Source organism: Geotrypetes seraphini, chromosome 6, assembly GCF_902459505.1.
Source record: "Geotrypetes seraphini chromosome 6, aGeoSer1.1, whole genome shotgun sequence".
NCBI classification, from domain to species: domain Eukaryota; kingdom Metazoa; phylum Chordata; class Amphibia; order Gymnophiona; family Dermophiidae; genus Geotrypetes; species Geotrypetes seraphini.
In genome coordinates this window covers 145,332,866-145,346,558 of record NC_047089.1, presented here as the reverse complement: position 1 = coordinate 145,346,558, position 13,693 = coordinate 145,332,866, and the positions used below count along the sequence as shown (strand labels likewise).

At 45.8% G+C, this 13,693-nt stretch overlaps 1 protein-coding gene across 4 annotated transcripts in view; it reads left to right on the top strand.

The window, feature by feature from the left end:
• Window positions 1-13,693, top strand: part of TBC1D8 (TBC1 domain family member 8) — a 261,119-nt gene that overhangs the window by 166,654 nt on the left and 80,772 nt on the right. For all 4 annotated transcript variants that reach the window (XM_033949424.1, XM_033949423.1, XM_033949425.1 and 1 more), the window contains exon 12: window positions 8,528-8,813. In XM_033949424.1, coding sequence (XP_033805315.1) covers window positions 8,528-8,813 — 286 coding nt within the window. The remainder of the gene's footprint in view (window positions 1-8,527; window positions 8,814-13,693) is intronic.

Below are 13,693 nucleotides of genomic sequence, written 5' to 3'. Positions count from 1 at the left end.
ACCCTCCGGTCTTGCACATGCACGACCTGGTTGGGTTTCTATACTTATTACCTGGTTAGCTTTCTATACTTGTGTTACATCCCAGCTCCTCCCTCAGTATCTCACGATCCCTTTATCCCTCAGGAATCCATCCAATCCCTGTTTGAATCCCTGTACCGTACTCTGCCTGATCACTTCCTCCGGTAGCGCATTCCAAGTGTCCACGACCCTTTGGGTGAAAAAAAACTTCCTTGCATTTGTTTTGAACCTATCTCCCTTCAGTTTCTCCGAATGCCCCCTCGTACTTGTTGTCCCCTTCAGTCTGAAGAATCTATCCCTATCCACACTCTCTATGCCCCTCATGATCTTGAAGGTCTCTATCATATCTCCCCTGAGCCTCCTTTTTTCCAGAGAGAAGAGCCCCAGCCTATCCAACCTCTCAGCGTATGGGCAGTGTTCCAGCCCTTTTACCAGTTTCGTTGCTCTCCTTTGGACTCTCTCAAGTACCGCCATGTCCTTCTTGAGGTGCGGCGACCAATACTGAACGCAGTATTCCAGATGTGGACGCACCATCGCTCGATACAATAGCATGATGACTTCCCGCGTCCTGGTTGTTATGCCCCTCTTTATGATGCCCAGCATCCTGTTGGCTTTTATCGAGGCTGCTGCGCACTGTGCAGATGGCTTCAGTGATGCATCCACCAGCACACCCAAGTCTCTCTCAAGTCTGCTGTCTCCCAACAATGCCCCCCCCCCAATTTGTAGTTGAACAACGGGTTCTTTTTCCCTATATGCATGACCTTGCATTTTTCCACGTTAAAGCGCATTTGCCATTTGTTTGCCCAGTCTTCCAGCTTGTCCAGGTCCCTTTGCAGGTCCTCACACTCCTCCCTGGACCTAACTCTGCCGCACAGTTTGGTATCGTCTGCAAATTTTATAACCTCGCACTTTGCCTCCTTTTCCAGGTCATTGATAAATATGTTGAAGAGTAACGGCCCCAGCACCGATCCCTGTGGCACACCGCTTGTGACTCCCCGCCAGTCAGAATATTGGCCCTTCACTCCGACCCTCTGCAGTCTACCCGACAACCAGTGCTTGATCCATCTGTGCACATCCCCTCCCACCCCGTGGTTTCACAGCTTCCTAAGCAGTCTTTCATGTGGCACCTTGTCGAAAGCCTTTTGAAAATCGAGGTAAATGATGTCTATGGGTTCCCCATTGTCCACCCGACTGCTTATTCCCTCAAAGAAGTACAGAAGGTTCGTTAGGGGCCTTTGTTTTCACTTCTTATTTTAATGTATTTTTTTTCTGGGAACTTATCAGTGTTTTTTATAATGGGAACAAAAATGGAAGAGAATTAATGTGTGTGGGATGAGGGGGTAACTAATTTCTTCAGCTAAATAATTCAATCCACTTCAAACAGACATAGGAGAACTCACGCACCATTCACACACCCTCCAACCAAAAACGTCAAAAGAAAAAAACTGTTCGACAACCTCCTAGCCATTCGAGCTGCAAAACTCGACCCCCAACTCTACAACCAATTGACATCGACCACAGACTGCAAAACCTTCAAAAAGAAATAAAAACCCTTCTATTCAAAAAACACATAAAACCGAACTAACACAATCAGAACTGTCCCAAGCATCACCTGCAACTACTCCATATGTACTTCTGATGTCATGACAATTCAGACATAATTTATGTTATGTTATGTTTGGAATATAAGAAAATTTTCACTGCCTGTTTCTATTCTGACCATTTATTCCGTTTCATGGTCATTACAAAAAATATTTTTTTACATGGGGGGGGTGTCAAAAAATGATGGGCCCCGGGTGCCACATACCCTAGGTACGCCACTGGAGAAGAACCAGGTTTTTAGTTGCTTGCGGAATAAATGGAGGGAGCTCAGGTTCCGCAGCGGGATAGTAAAGTCATTCCAGAGGTCATGCCAGGGTCTGTCGGAAGTCTCAAAACTTCAGAATCTTTTCCCCCTCTCCCTTACATACCTCTTCACTGAGCATGCTCACCAGTCTTTTCTTCCTACAAGCCAGGCTGTAGGAGCTTATCTTTTCTGCTCGTGTTTTATTTTTTGATCTTTCAGTATTTTTTGTTCACGGTTTTTGCCCTCATGCTGTGGAGGTTCCCTGCCGGGACATCCTTGATTGCGGGCGACCGCATACTGTTGGAGAACATCTGCTTCAGGGGGGTTCCCTGCTCAGCAGTAAGCCCGCTGGACAGCCTGCACATTAGATCGTGGCTCCAAGACCATTTAGCTCACCCCAGGTTCGTCCACCCTAGTTGGGTGGAGCGCAGGTGAGCGGTTCCATGGAGGAATGACCGGGATCAGAGCCAGACCATGTTCCTCCGCCAGACATTTGCGTGATGTGTCCTCGGGTAGCAGAGGCCTCTGGCCATGGTGATCAGGCTGGTGGGGCAATCAGAAGACTTGAAATCCAGATTTCCAGTTAACTGAGGCAAAGGATCTCCCTGTAAGCTTGTTCAGCTCTGCCTGCAGTTTCTCTCATTAAGCACAGTGAGTAAAATGTTTCAGTTTTTCCTATGAGCACATGATTATGTGAGAGCAAGCTAACAACTTGAATCAGAGATTGGGGGGGGGGGGGTGGAGGGTCTTTAAAAAGGGGGGTTTAGGTGGTTTCCTTCATGCCCTAAATCCCCCACCCCTAAAATCCTAAAATCTCTGTTTTTGAGGGTTCTCTGTGGTTTTTCCGGGCTATTGTTAGTCAAAACATGGCCTCGGTGGCCATTTTGGATTCTTCCAGATTTGATTTTAAAGTTATTTTTCATACCTGCCAGCTTCATTTTTGAAAGAAAACCACATAGATGACTTCCCCTGAGCAGGATGGGATGGATTCATGCCTCATATGCGGTGTATGGCTGTCAATTGCACAGCCATGTTCCACGTGTGCTGCAGCCCGAGGAGGATCTTCAAGTGCCTTATGCTCCAGCTCCCACAAAATTGGTGTCAGGGGCCCTGGGAAGTGCGCTGGCGGCATTTCAGTGAACCGCAAGTGTGACTTCAGTGAAAAACCTCATAAATCTTCCAAACATTCCAATTCTGAAGTGCAGAAGTTGGCACCCACCATGGAGGATGGCTTCCCCCTGGAATTTTTGCACATGCTTTATCAGGCATACTTAGTTAAAAAGTCCCTGCCTGTTTCCCTTCCACTGGCTTCTGTGCCAGTCACAGGGACCAGGGTCATCTTGTCTTCCTCCGAGTGTACCAGGGAGTAAATTGGCTATGCCTGCAGTTGCACCAGACACTCTTTACATTCCTCTGCTTTCACAGGGCAGCTCTGTGGCGGCCATGGACGTGGCGAATCTTGTGGATTTCTAGGATCCAGACCAGTGGAGAGCCAATGATTGGAGGAGGACTCCACTGTGCACAGGTTCTTCAAACCTGCAAACCTTTGGATTTAATCTCTGATTCTCTGCAGGAATTGAAGCTACAGAAGGAACAGCCAGTCTCTTCTTAATGTTCCCTTATGAGTGACCAGAGACCATAATCTGTCTCTTTTCCCGATCATTCTGATGGTGTCTGGATTCTTACAGATATCTGGGAGACTCCTGAGGGTCCCTTGAAATGTTCTTGAGCCATGGCGCGGCTTTATCCCATGGTGGATGGCTTTAACAAGCACTTTACTTCTCCGATTCTTCGTTGGCACATGTCACCAAGCGCAACATCTCTCCCTAGCGATGGGGGATTGTGGTCCTGAAGCATGTCCAGGACCAATGTATGGATTTTATCCTTAAGCATCTGTTTGATTCAGCCGAGGCTGGGGTAAAAGCGGAGACAGCCTCCTCTTTTCGTGGCTTGGGCATGCCACTCCAAACTGTGCCATGATCCACTGTATGACGTGAACATTTTCATCAAGCTTGGTGCCTATTCTGTTTCGGCTCGCAGGATGCTCTGGATCTGGCAATGGTCTAGTGATTCATCTTCTAAGGCTACATTGAGCCGGTTGTCCTTTAAGGGTCAGCTCCTTATGGCCAGTGTTCAGGATTGTAAACCTAAGGCATTGCCTGGGAGCAGGTCCTGCCCTTCTAAGAGTTCTGGGCATTCTAATTTTCATCCCTTTTGGTGTTCTTGCCTGTGCTCTGGCCCGTCCACAGGTCATCATTCCTCATCGTCTGCTACACCGTACTTTGGCGGGTCTTGCTGTCAGCAGTTTGCAGGAAGTTGACCGGTGGCTGCCACCAAGAAACAGTTCTAGGCCGCTGTCTCCCCTTTCGCACTTTAGGAGGCGGTTGTCAGCCTTTCTGGAAGAATGGGAGGCCATCACCTCCGACTGATGGGTTCTGGAGGTTTTCCGAGATGGTTACAAGTTGGAGTTTCTCTGTCCTCTAACCAAGTATTTTCTGAATTCCCCTGCCAGACGCCTCGAAACGGTGGTTTGGGTGCAGGCCACAGTCCAAAGACTTTTGGATATTGTAGCCATAGAACCCGTGCCAGAGCAAGACTCAGGCTCTGGGAGATATTCAATATACTCCATTGTTCCAAAGAAAGGACCCGATGATTGGAGGCCAATTCTGGACCTCAAAGCAGTCAATGCAGCCCTGAAAGTCCCTCAATTCTGTATGGAGACAGTTGCTTAGTGATTGCATCAGTGGCGCCGAGGGAGTTTCTAGCTTCCTTGGATCTGATGGAGATGTATCTCCACATTCCCATTTTCCCATCCCACCGGAAATACCTGTGATTCCATGTTCTGGGGCAACATTTCCAGTTTGCAGCGATGCCCTTTGGGTTGGTGACAGCATCCTGGACCTTCACCAAAGTGATGGTGGTGGTGGCGGCCTATCTGTGCTCCATGGGTGTCCTGGTTCACCCATATTTGGATGACTCTCTATCCGAGGGGCATCAGGCTGTCCATCAGGTTGTACAGTTGCTGCAATGTCTGGGTTGGAGTACCTGGAAGTTCGGTTTCACACAGGTCAAAGCAAAGTGTCTCTGCACATGTCCCATCAGGAGAAACTACAGCAGGTTATCAGGGACTTTCTGGCCACTCCAGTCCTGATGGCTTGGCAATATCTCCAGGTTCTGGGGACCATGGTGGCATCGATCAATGTGGTTCCTTGGGCCAGATCCCGCCTGTGTCTGCTGCAGGATGCCATGCTTTCATGCTGGAATCCACAATGGGACTCATTACATGCACCCCTATCCTGGACAACGGTGGCATGCAACAGTCTAACATGGCGGTTGCATCCTCTCTCGTCCTAGGGTCTTCTGCTCTGGATCTTGGACTGGGTGATCTTGTCAAGAGATGCGAGTCTCAAAGGATGGGGAACAGTGTGCATGTCTATCCCTATTCAGGGCCAGTGGGTGCCCTCAGAGTGCATGTGGTCGATCAATCGCCTGGAACTATGGGTGATTTGGCTGGTCCTTCTCTTCGAGAGTCATCTCCATCGTCTAGAAATCCATATATTCTCAGACAGTGCCACAGTGGTGGCTTACATCAATAGTCGGGGGGGAGGGGGGCACGAAGAATCCCTCTCTGAGCGTGGAGGCTCAGCAGCTTTTTTGGTGAGTGGAGAGACACCTCGTGGCGCTGTCTGCGGTGCACATGTCAGGAGTGGACAATGTCCAAGCAGACTTTCTCAGTCGTCAGACACTGAACCCCCAGAGAGTGGTCACTCTCGAAGAGCATTCGATTGCATAGTGGATCATTGGGGGTGTCCCACATTCAACCTTATGGTGATGGCGGCCAACAAGAAAGCCAATCGTTTCTTCAGTCATTGGCGAGAGGCCAGAAGTGAAGGTCTAGATGCTCTGGTTCAGCCCTGGCCCCAGGAGGGTCTTTCCTCTGTGGCCCCTGATAGGGTGTCTGTTGAGGCACATAGTGGCCCACGAGGGTCTGGTGATTCTGGTGGCATCCGATTGCCTGAGGCGGCCATGGTATGCCGACTTGGTTTGGCTCCAGCAGGATTAGGGCCTCAGGCTCCCTTGTCATTCTCACCTTCTCACACAGGGTATGATTGCGATAATAGATCCGGACTGCTGTGACCTTACAGCATGGCTCTTGAGCGCAGCCTTGATTCTTCAGTAGTGATCGCCATGTTGCTTTACAGCAAACGGAAGTCCACAGTGGCGTCCTATGCGAAGCCTTGGAGGTGTTACCAGGTGTGCCCTGAGGCAGATGGACCATTCTCTCCCATCGATTCCTCAGGTCCTGGAGTTTCTGCAAGATAGCCTGAAGAAAGGTCTATTGGTAGCTTTGCTTCGGGTACAGTTTGCTGGGCTTTTGTGTATGGGCCCTCCTTCCCTGAGGGGGTTCATTGGCAGTCCATCTAGATGTGGTTTGAGGAACGTTGCGGCTCAGGTCTCCTTTGCGCCTTCCCTGTCCAATCTGGAACCTTAATCTGTTTCTACTTCTAGCACTGTTATTGTCATTCAGGTTACTGATGTTTGTTACCTTAATTTGATTGTTTCCTTGTTGCTGTTTTGCATTTATAATTGTGAGCAGAATATGCCTGCTTGTCGGGGAGTGTCCATGTACCTCTCTCTCTCTTGTTCTTATCCTCTACAGATGTTCCTTGCTGCTTTCAGAATGACTGGTGAGCATGCTCAGTGAGGAGGAATGTAAGGGAGGGGGAAAAAGCCTCTGAGGTTTTGAGGTTTCTTACAGACTTGGTGGGTTGGGGAAATAACCCACTGGTCCCAGAATAAAGTATGTATTTTCAAGAAAGAAGATTAGCAGAGGTAAGAACCTAATCTTTCATAACATATTGAATATGTAACTATTAATTTGTTATGTGTTGATGCTAATAAGGTTGTGTGGATTTTCAGCAATTCTGTTTGTATAAGTCAGTGAATTGTAAACTGTGTTCCGCGGCAAGATTCGGGGTGTACCGTGGCAAGATACCAGCCTGTCACTGCTAGTACAGTTGCCAGCATCTCTCCTCCTCTCTACACCCCTGGTGATGGAGGGATTTCCAAAACCCGGCAGTTTGTTTGGGTTTTGAAAGGCCCCCCCAAGCTCAGGGCCACCACGTCTGGAGGACCTCTGAGCATGTGTGAATGTTGATGTAATGATGTCATGCACATGGGTGTGACATCATCAGTCGATGTCCATACATGCTTGGAGGCCCTTTAGACATCGACCCGAGTTTAGTGTGCCATGGTGAAAAAGGTTTGTGAGACACTGGTGTAAGGGGTTCCACTGAGTATCTACAACATATCTTTAAATAGGTTTGTTATCTGTTTAAAATGATACTGACTTTCATGCATTTAAACTTGAACATATAAGTATAAAAAGAGTGACAGAATTTTTGTATTCTCTTTATAATCTTTTCTTTTGTACCCACCCCACCCCTTATTAAATCAGGATTTTTTTGGGTTCTTTTTTCTTTCTTCATTTTCTTTTAAATGTTTCTTAATCTACATAGTTTTGTTTTTCCATATTTCCATTCTCTACTCCTACGTGTCTCCTCCACCTTTCAGAAGTATTTTCTTTCAATTATCTTTCCAGCCCTTTTCTCTCCTTCCTTCCCATTTTCAATTCCACCACCACTTTCTCCTCAGTTTATCTCAACTATCACACAAAGCATCTCTATCCTTACTTGCCACCTTATTTTTTTCTGCTGCTCTCTCCTTTGCTGCAGATTACATTACATTACATTACATTACATTACAGATTTCTATTCCGCCATTACCTTTCGGTTCAAAGCGGATTACAAAAAGAGTTATGGAAGAAGGGTTACAACGTTAGATCAGAGAAGGTTTCCAAGAGAGGGAAAAGTAGGATCTGGGGTTAGGGAGGGGATGGTAAGAGGGGGGTTAAGCTTTATCATGGTATTAAGCTTTATTAAGGGATTTCTTGAAGAGTATAGTTTTTATTTCCTTTCTGAACATCTTGTAGTCTGGGGTTGTTGTCAACAGGTTGGAGACTTGGTTGTCTATCTTTGCTGCCTGAGTGGCCAGTAGTCCGTTGTATAGTTTTTTCCGTTTTACTTCTTTGATTGGGGGGTAAGTGAATGGGGTGTGTGTTTTTCTATGCCTGGTAGAGGTGGTTTGGATGAGGCAGTCGTTTAGGTAGGTTGGGCTGTCTCCATTAGTTCTTCTCTACAACTGCTGTTTGATTCTATTTACTTGATGCAGCATGACCCAGAATACTTTTGGGAACAGAGAGGTATTAACTCTGAATGCAGTAAATATAACTGAAATGTCAGCAGAGATAAAGGATTATTGTTGGCATCTGCAGCATGAGGTGAAGAGAGAAACAGTGGGAAGAGATGGCTGCAAAGGGAGGCTGTTATTATAAAGGCCAATGAGAGCAATGTCTTAAGGGGAAGCATTAGAACTATATGGAACAGTCCAGGGGAGATGTGAAGGGGCTGCTTTTTTTCATGCTGATCTTATTTATGACAAACTGTTGGCCCTAACTGTATTTTAGTACTCGATGGATGCATAAACTTGTTTTTAAAATAACTGAGTTGAAATGTTAGTGTAAGAAAGTTGTGATAATCTTGACTTTGTTCTTGTTCCTTGAAATTTGTTTCAATTGTTTTTGTTTTGTTTCAATTGCTATAGGGGCTCAGGTAGACCAATCTGTCTTTGAAGAACTTATAAAGGAACGGCTTCCAGAGTTGGCTGAACATATCAGTGATTTATCTACCTTGGCTTCCATATCTCTATCATGGTTCTTGACCCTTTTTCTCAGTATTATGCCTTTGGAGTGTGCTGTGAATGTTGTGGACTGCTTTTTCTATGATGGAATCAAAGCCATTTTCCAAGTAGGGCTGGCAGTTCTTGATGCCAATGCAGTGGAGCTGTGCAACAGCAAGGATGATGGGCAAGCCTTGATGATTCTCAGCAGGTATTTTCGTCTACTTCTTAATTTGTTAAAGATTAATATTGTTTTATGAAGACAAGATGAATCACCAGTTGCATATTTCCAAAATTTTACAGGAAATTCTTCTGAACATCTGGCAGTTCCTATGCTTCCATGTGCTCACAGTTATGTTCCATCTTTTTCCATGTGGTGGTATGAACTATCTCCCCCCTCCAAAAAAAATATAGCACTACTCCCCTGATAACTTTGACTTTCCTGGTTTTATATATTTTATCTCTGTGTATCATAGTATTTGTATAAATGCAAGTTCTTTTGCCAGTTTTTTGTTATTTCATATATTTTACGGTCATCTGGTAGCAGACTCTTCCTCCTGTCAGTCCTTCTATGTGTGTCCTCTCTTCACAGGTCATTTTGTAAATAAAAATATTTTTTCATTTAATTTTCTCACTTTTGTATAGTCTGTCTAAGGTAGTTAGCAATTTCTACCACAAGTATGGAAAGAAGTTCATGATGGGTCATCACCAGGCTTGTTGCAGGAGGGTTGGCAAAGATCATGACGCGACCCTTTGTAACATGTATTCTGAGATGTTGCCATAGGCAGTCAAGATCTTCAAGATGAGACTTCACTTCATCTTGAAGAATTGAAGACAACTGGATCCACTAAACCAGTGCTGTTAGCTATGATGAAATAGAAAGAACATGGAACTAACTATACTACTGGTCTCCAACATGCACTATATCAATCTCTGGTAGTTAAATTTTGTGCTTTTGGCACCCTTTGAAAGACTCTGAAGGTCAATGCCCATATTGAGGCCCATCACATACTCTTTGACTAGGATATTTCGGAAGAATTTCATAGAGGTAGATATTCACTATAAAAGGTATGCAAGCACAACATGATGACTAGAGTAATCCACTAAGAGTATTGAGCAATCTGCCTGCTGTATACTCCCATTGGTGCCAAGCATCTCCGCTTTGACTCTGGGATTTTGACATCAAATTAGCCTGAAAAGGAAATCTGCCTCATTTCCTTACAGCTGGCTCATTCCCCATCCCTGAGATTTAATATTCAACATCATAGGGCCATGAACTTATGGGCTGTTGCCAGCTCAAATTTTACTTAACAGATCTGAAGAGTTTAGTTTCAAAGATGAATACACTCTTGACCACTCTTCTGAGGTCTTCTTTTTCACACAGGGAATAGATCCCCAACTGAAGACTTCATATTTTATACAGGTGATTCTAAGACCTTTCAATTGAATTGAAGGTTGAAGGAAAATCCAGGGCACCTTCTAAAGCAGGGGTGCGCACACCTTTTTGGCTTGCAAGCTACTTTTAAAATTACCAAGTCAAAATGATCTAAAAAACAAAAAGCACACTGTACGCAGAGAAAATGTTAATTATCATTTATATTCAGGGTTTTTTTTCAAAGAGGTCAAGGCAGATGACTTTAAAATATGCAATGTCACCTCAGAAACAACTATACAAAAATAGACAAATATACCCTCTCCCTTTTTACTAAACCGTGATAGCAGTTTTTAGCGCAGGGAGCTGTGCTGAATGACCCGCGCTGCTCTCGATGCTCATAGGCTCCCTGTGCTAAAATCTGCTACTGTGGTTTAGTAAAAAGGGGGCCATAGTGCAAAATATAGACAGCAGATATAAATTCTCAAAATGGACACATTTTAGTCACTAAATTTAAAATAAAATCATTTTTCCTACCTTTGTTGTCTGGTGATTTTATGAGTCGCTGGTTCCACTTTCTTCTTCTGACTGTGCATGCAATATTTCTTCCCTCCTTTCTGCCTCCTGCATGCTTCGTCTCCTCCAGACCTCATTCCATTTCCCAACCAACATCTCTGTCCTTCCATGAGTCCAACTTTTTCTTCCTCTCTCCCTGCCTGCCCCCTGCCACCCGACACACTCCATTCCCTCCCCCTTTTCCTTCCTCTCTCCCTGCCCCCTCCCCTTTCTTTCTTTTTGTCTCCATGCCCCCCTTTCTTTCTTTCTGTCTCCCTGTCTATCTTTCTGTCTCTCTGATCTGCCTCCCTGTCTTTCTGTCTCCCCTTTCTTTCTCCCCAAGCCACCACCAGGGCTGTCGTCTGTAAACAGGCTCCCAAACCACCGCCGACATCTGGGAACAGGCCCCCAAACCACCGCTGCTGTTGCCGCTGAGTTCTCCCTGTTTCCCGATGCCGCAACAGGCCAGCAGCCTTCCCCCCGACATCAATTCTGACATCGGAGAGGAATTTAGGCTAGTAGTCCAATCCCTAGTACTAGGTCTATTGGACTACTGCAACATACTCTATCTGCCTTGCCCTGCAACAATGATAAAACAACTACAGACAATCCAAAACACTGCACTCAGATTAATCTACTCATTGAGAAAATTTGACCACGTCACCGCTGCCTACCTGGACTCACACTGGTTGCCAATGCAAGCACGAATTCAATTCAAACTATACTGTCTATTATTCAAAGCAATAAATGGCACAGCCCCCAATTACCTAAACAACCGCCTGTACCAAAACGCTACCACTAGGCAAAGAAGAACTAAGACCCCTTTTACCTACCCCCCACTCAAAGGCACCCAGCGCAAGAAGATATTTGACAGTCTGCTGGCGACGCATGCAGCGAAACTGGACCACACTATCTCCAACCTGCTGATAACAACAAACGACTACAAATATTTTTGCAAAGAAATCAAAACCCACCTATTCAAAAAATTTATACAGATGGCTTAACCCCAACCGGACCCCCCTCAACGCAACTCCCCCCTCTTCACCAGTTCCCTTCTCTTTAGCCTCAAGCATGTCAACTGCTTCCCTAACGGTATATATATTGGATCTGCACTATTTCCTATTTGTACAGCATCTTGTAGCTCTTGAAATATACAGCTCCATTATTCTTGTAACTTCTCCTGGAAATGACCAGAATTCTCTCTGTAATTATCCTGGAAATGTCCAGTTGTCTCTTTTGTAATCCGCCCAGAACTGCAAGGTTGAGGCGAAATAGAAATCTGTAATGTAATGTAATTTCCGGGCCAGCCAGGCAGCAATTGGCTGGCCCGGGCTTCTGTAGGGTTCATAGACAACCCCGCGAAAGGCAAAGGCGCGCGCCGACAACTGAGCGCAAGACAGAGGCGCGCGCCGAAGAAAATTACAGTTTTTAGGGGCTCCGAAGGGGGTTTTTGTTGGGGAGCCCCCCCAGTTTACTTAATAGAGATCGCGCCTGCGTTGTGGGGGGTTGTAACCCTCCACATTTTACTGTAAACTTAACTTTTTCCCTAAAAACAGGGAAATAGTGAAGTTTTCAGTAAAATGTGGGGGGTTACAACCCCCCACACTCCCCACAATGCCCCCACAACGCGGCGCGATCTCTATTAAGTAAAGTGGGGGGGTTCCCCCCACGCCCCCCCATCAGAGCCATAAAAACTGTAATTTTCTGCGGCGCGCACTTCCGCGCTGCGCTCAATTGTCTGCGCACGCCTTTGTCCCGGCGCACTTTTGACCTGACACCCTTCTGTAGTCGCTGCTGGCCTGTTGTGGCGTTGGGGAACAGGGAGAATGCAAAGGCAACTTGAGTCTATCGCGGAGCCCAGGATGGACTCCGCGATTGACTCGCATTGCCTTTGCGATCAACTGGTCAATCACGATTGACCTTTTGGACACCCCTGCTCTAAAGGCTGCCTTAGATACTTGGATGGCCCTTTGGAATTGATGGTAGTGCCCATCTACCCATTGGGCTAGGATGAACCCAGAAGAGTGTTGGATTCTGTATACTATGTATTCCTGCTCAGAAAGAAGGTGAACATTGGGAGGTCCCAGTTGTTACTCAGTCTGTGGAGGTCCCAGTTGTTACGTAGTGTGTTGTTACTCAGTCTGCTGTACAAAAGTAATAGAAGGGATAGCCTAGTGGTTAGAGTAGTAGGTTCAGAACAAGGAAAGATGGGGTTTAAATCCCACTGGCACTCTTTGCGCCTGGGGTAAGTTGATTCATCCTCCTTTGGTTCAGGCACAGACTTAAAGGGCAGACCTATAATAATAATAATAACTTTATTCTTTTATACTGCCATAACCAAAAGTTCTAGGCAGTTTACACTAAAAAGAGCTGGACCATCAGCGAAAAACAATAATACAATAAAAAATGCAAATATTTGTAAAATAGAATTTCAATAATAAAACTCACTAAGTAGGGACCTTGGGGTGACAGTGTCCGAAGATCTAAAGGCGAAAAAACAGTGTGACAAGGCAGTGGCTGCTGCCAGAAGGATGCTAGGCTGTATAAAGAGAGGCGTAGCCAGTAGAAGGACCTCTCTACAGGTCATTGGTAAGGCCCCACTTGGAGTATTGTGTTCAGTTTTGGAGACCGTATCTGGCGAAGGACGTAAGAAGACTTGAAGTGGTCCAGAGGAGGGCGACGAAAATGATAGGAGGCTTGTGCCAGAAGATGTATGAAGAGAGACTGGAAGCCCTGAATATGTATACCCTAGAGGAAAGGAGGGACAGGGGAGATATGATTCAGACGTTCAAATACTTGAAGGGTATTAACGTAGAACAAAATCTTTTCCAGAGAAAGGAAAATGGTAAAACCAGAGGACATAATTTAGGTTGAGGGGTGGTAGATTCAAGAGCAATGTTAGGAACTTCTACTTTACGGAGAGGGTGGTGGATGCCTGGAATGCACTCCCGAGAGAGGTGGTGGAGAAGAAAATGGTGACTGAGTTCAAAGAAGTGTGGGATGAACACAAAGGATCTAGAATCAGAAAATAATATTAAATATTGAACTAAGGCCAGTACTGGGCAGACTTGCACGGTCTGTGTCTATATATGGCCGTTTGGGGGAGAATGTGCTGGAGAGGGCTTCAATGGCTGGGAGGGTTTAGATGGGATGGAGTAGGTTTT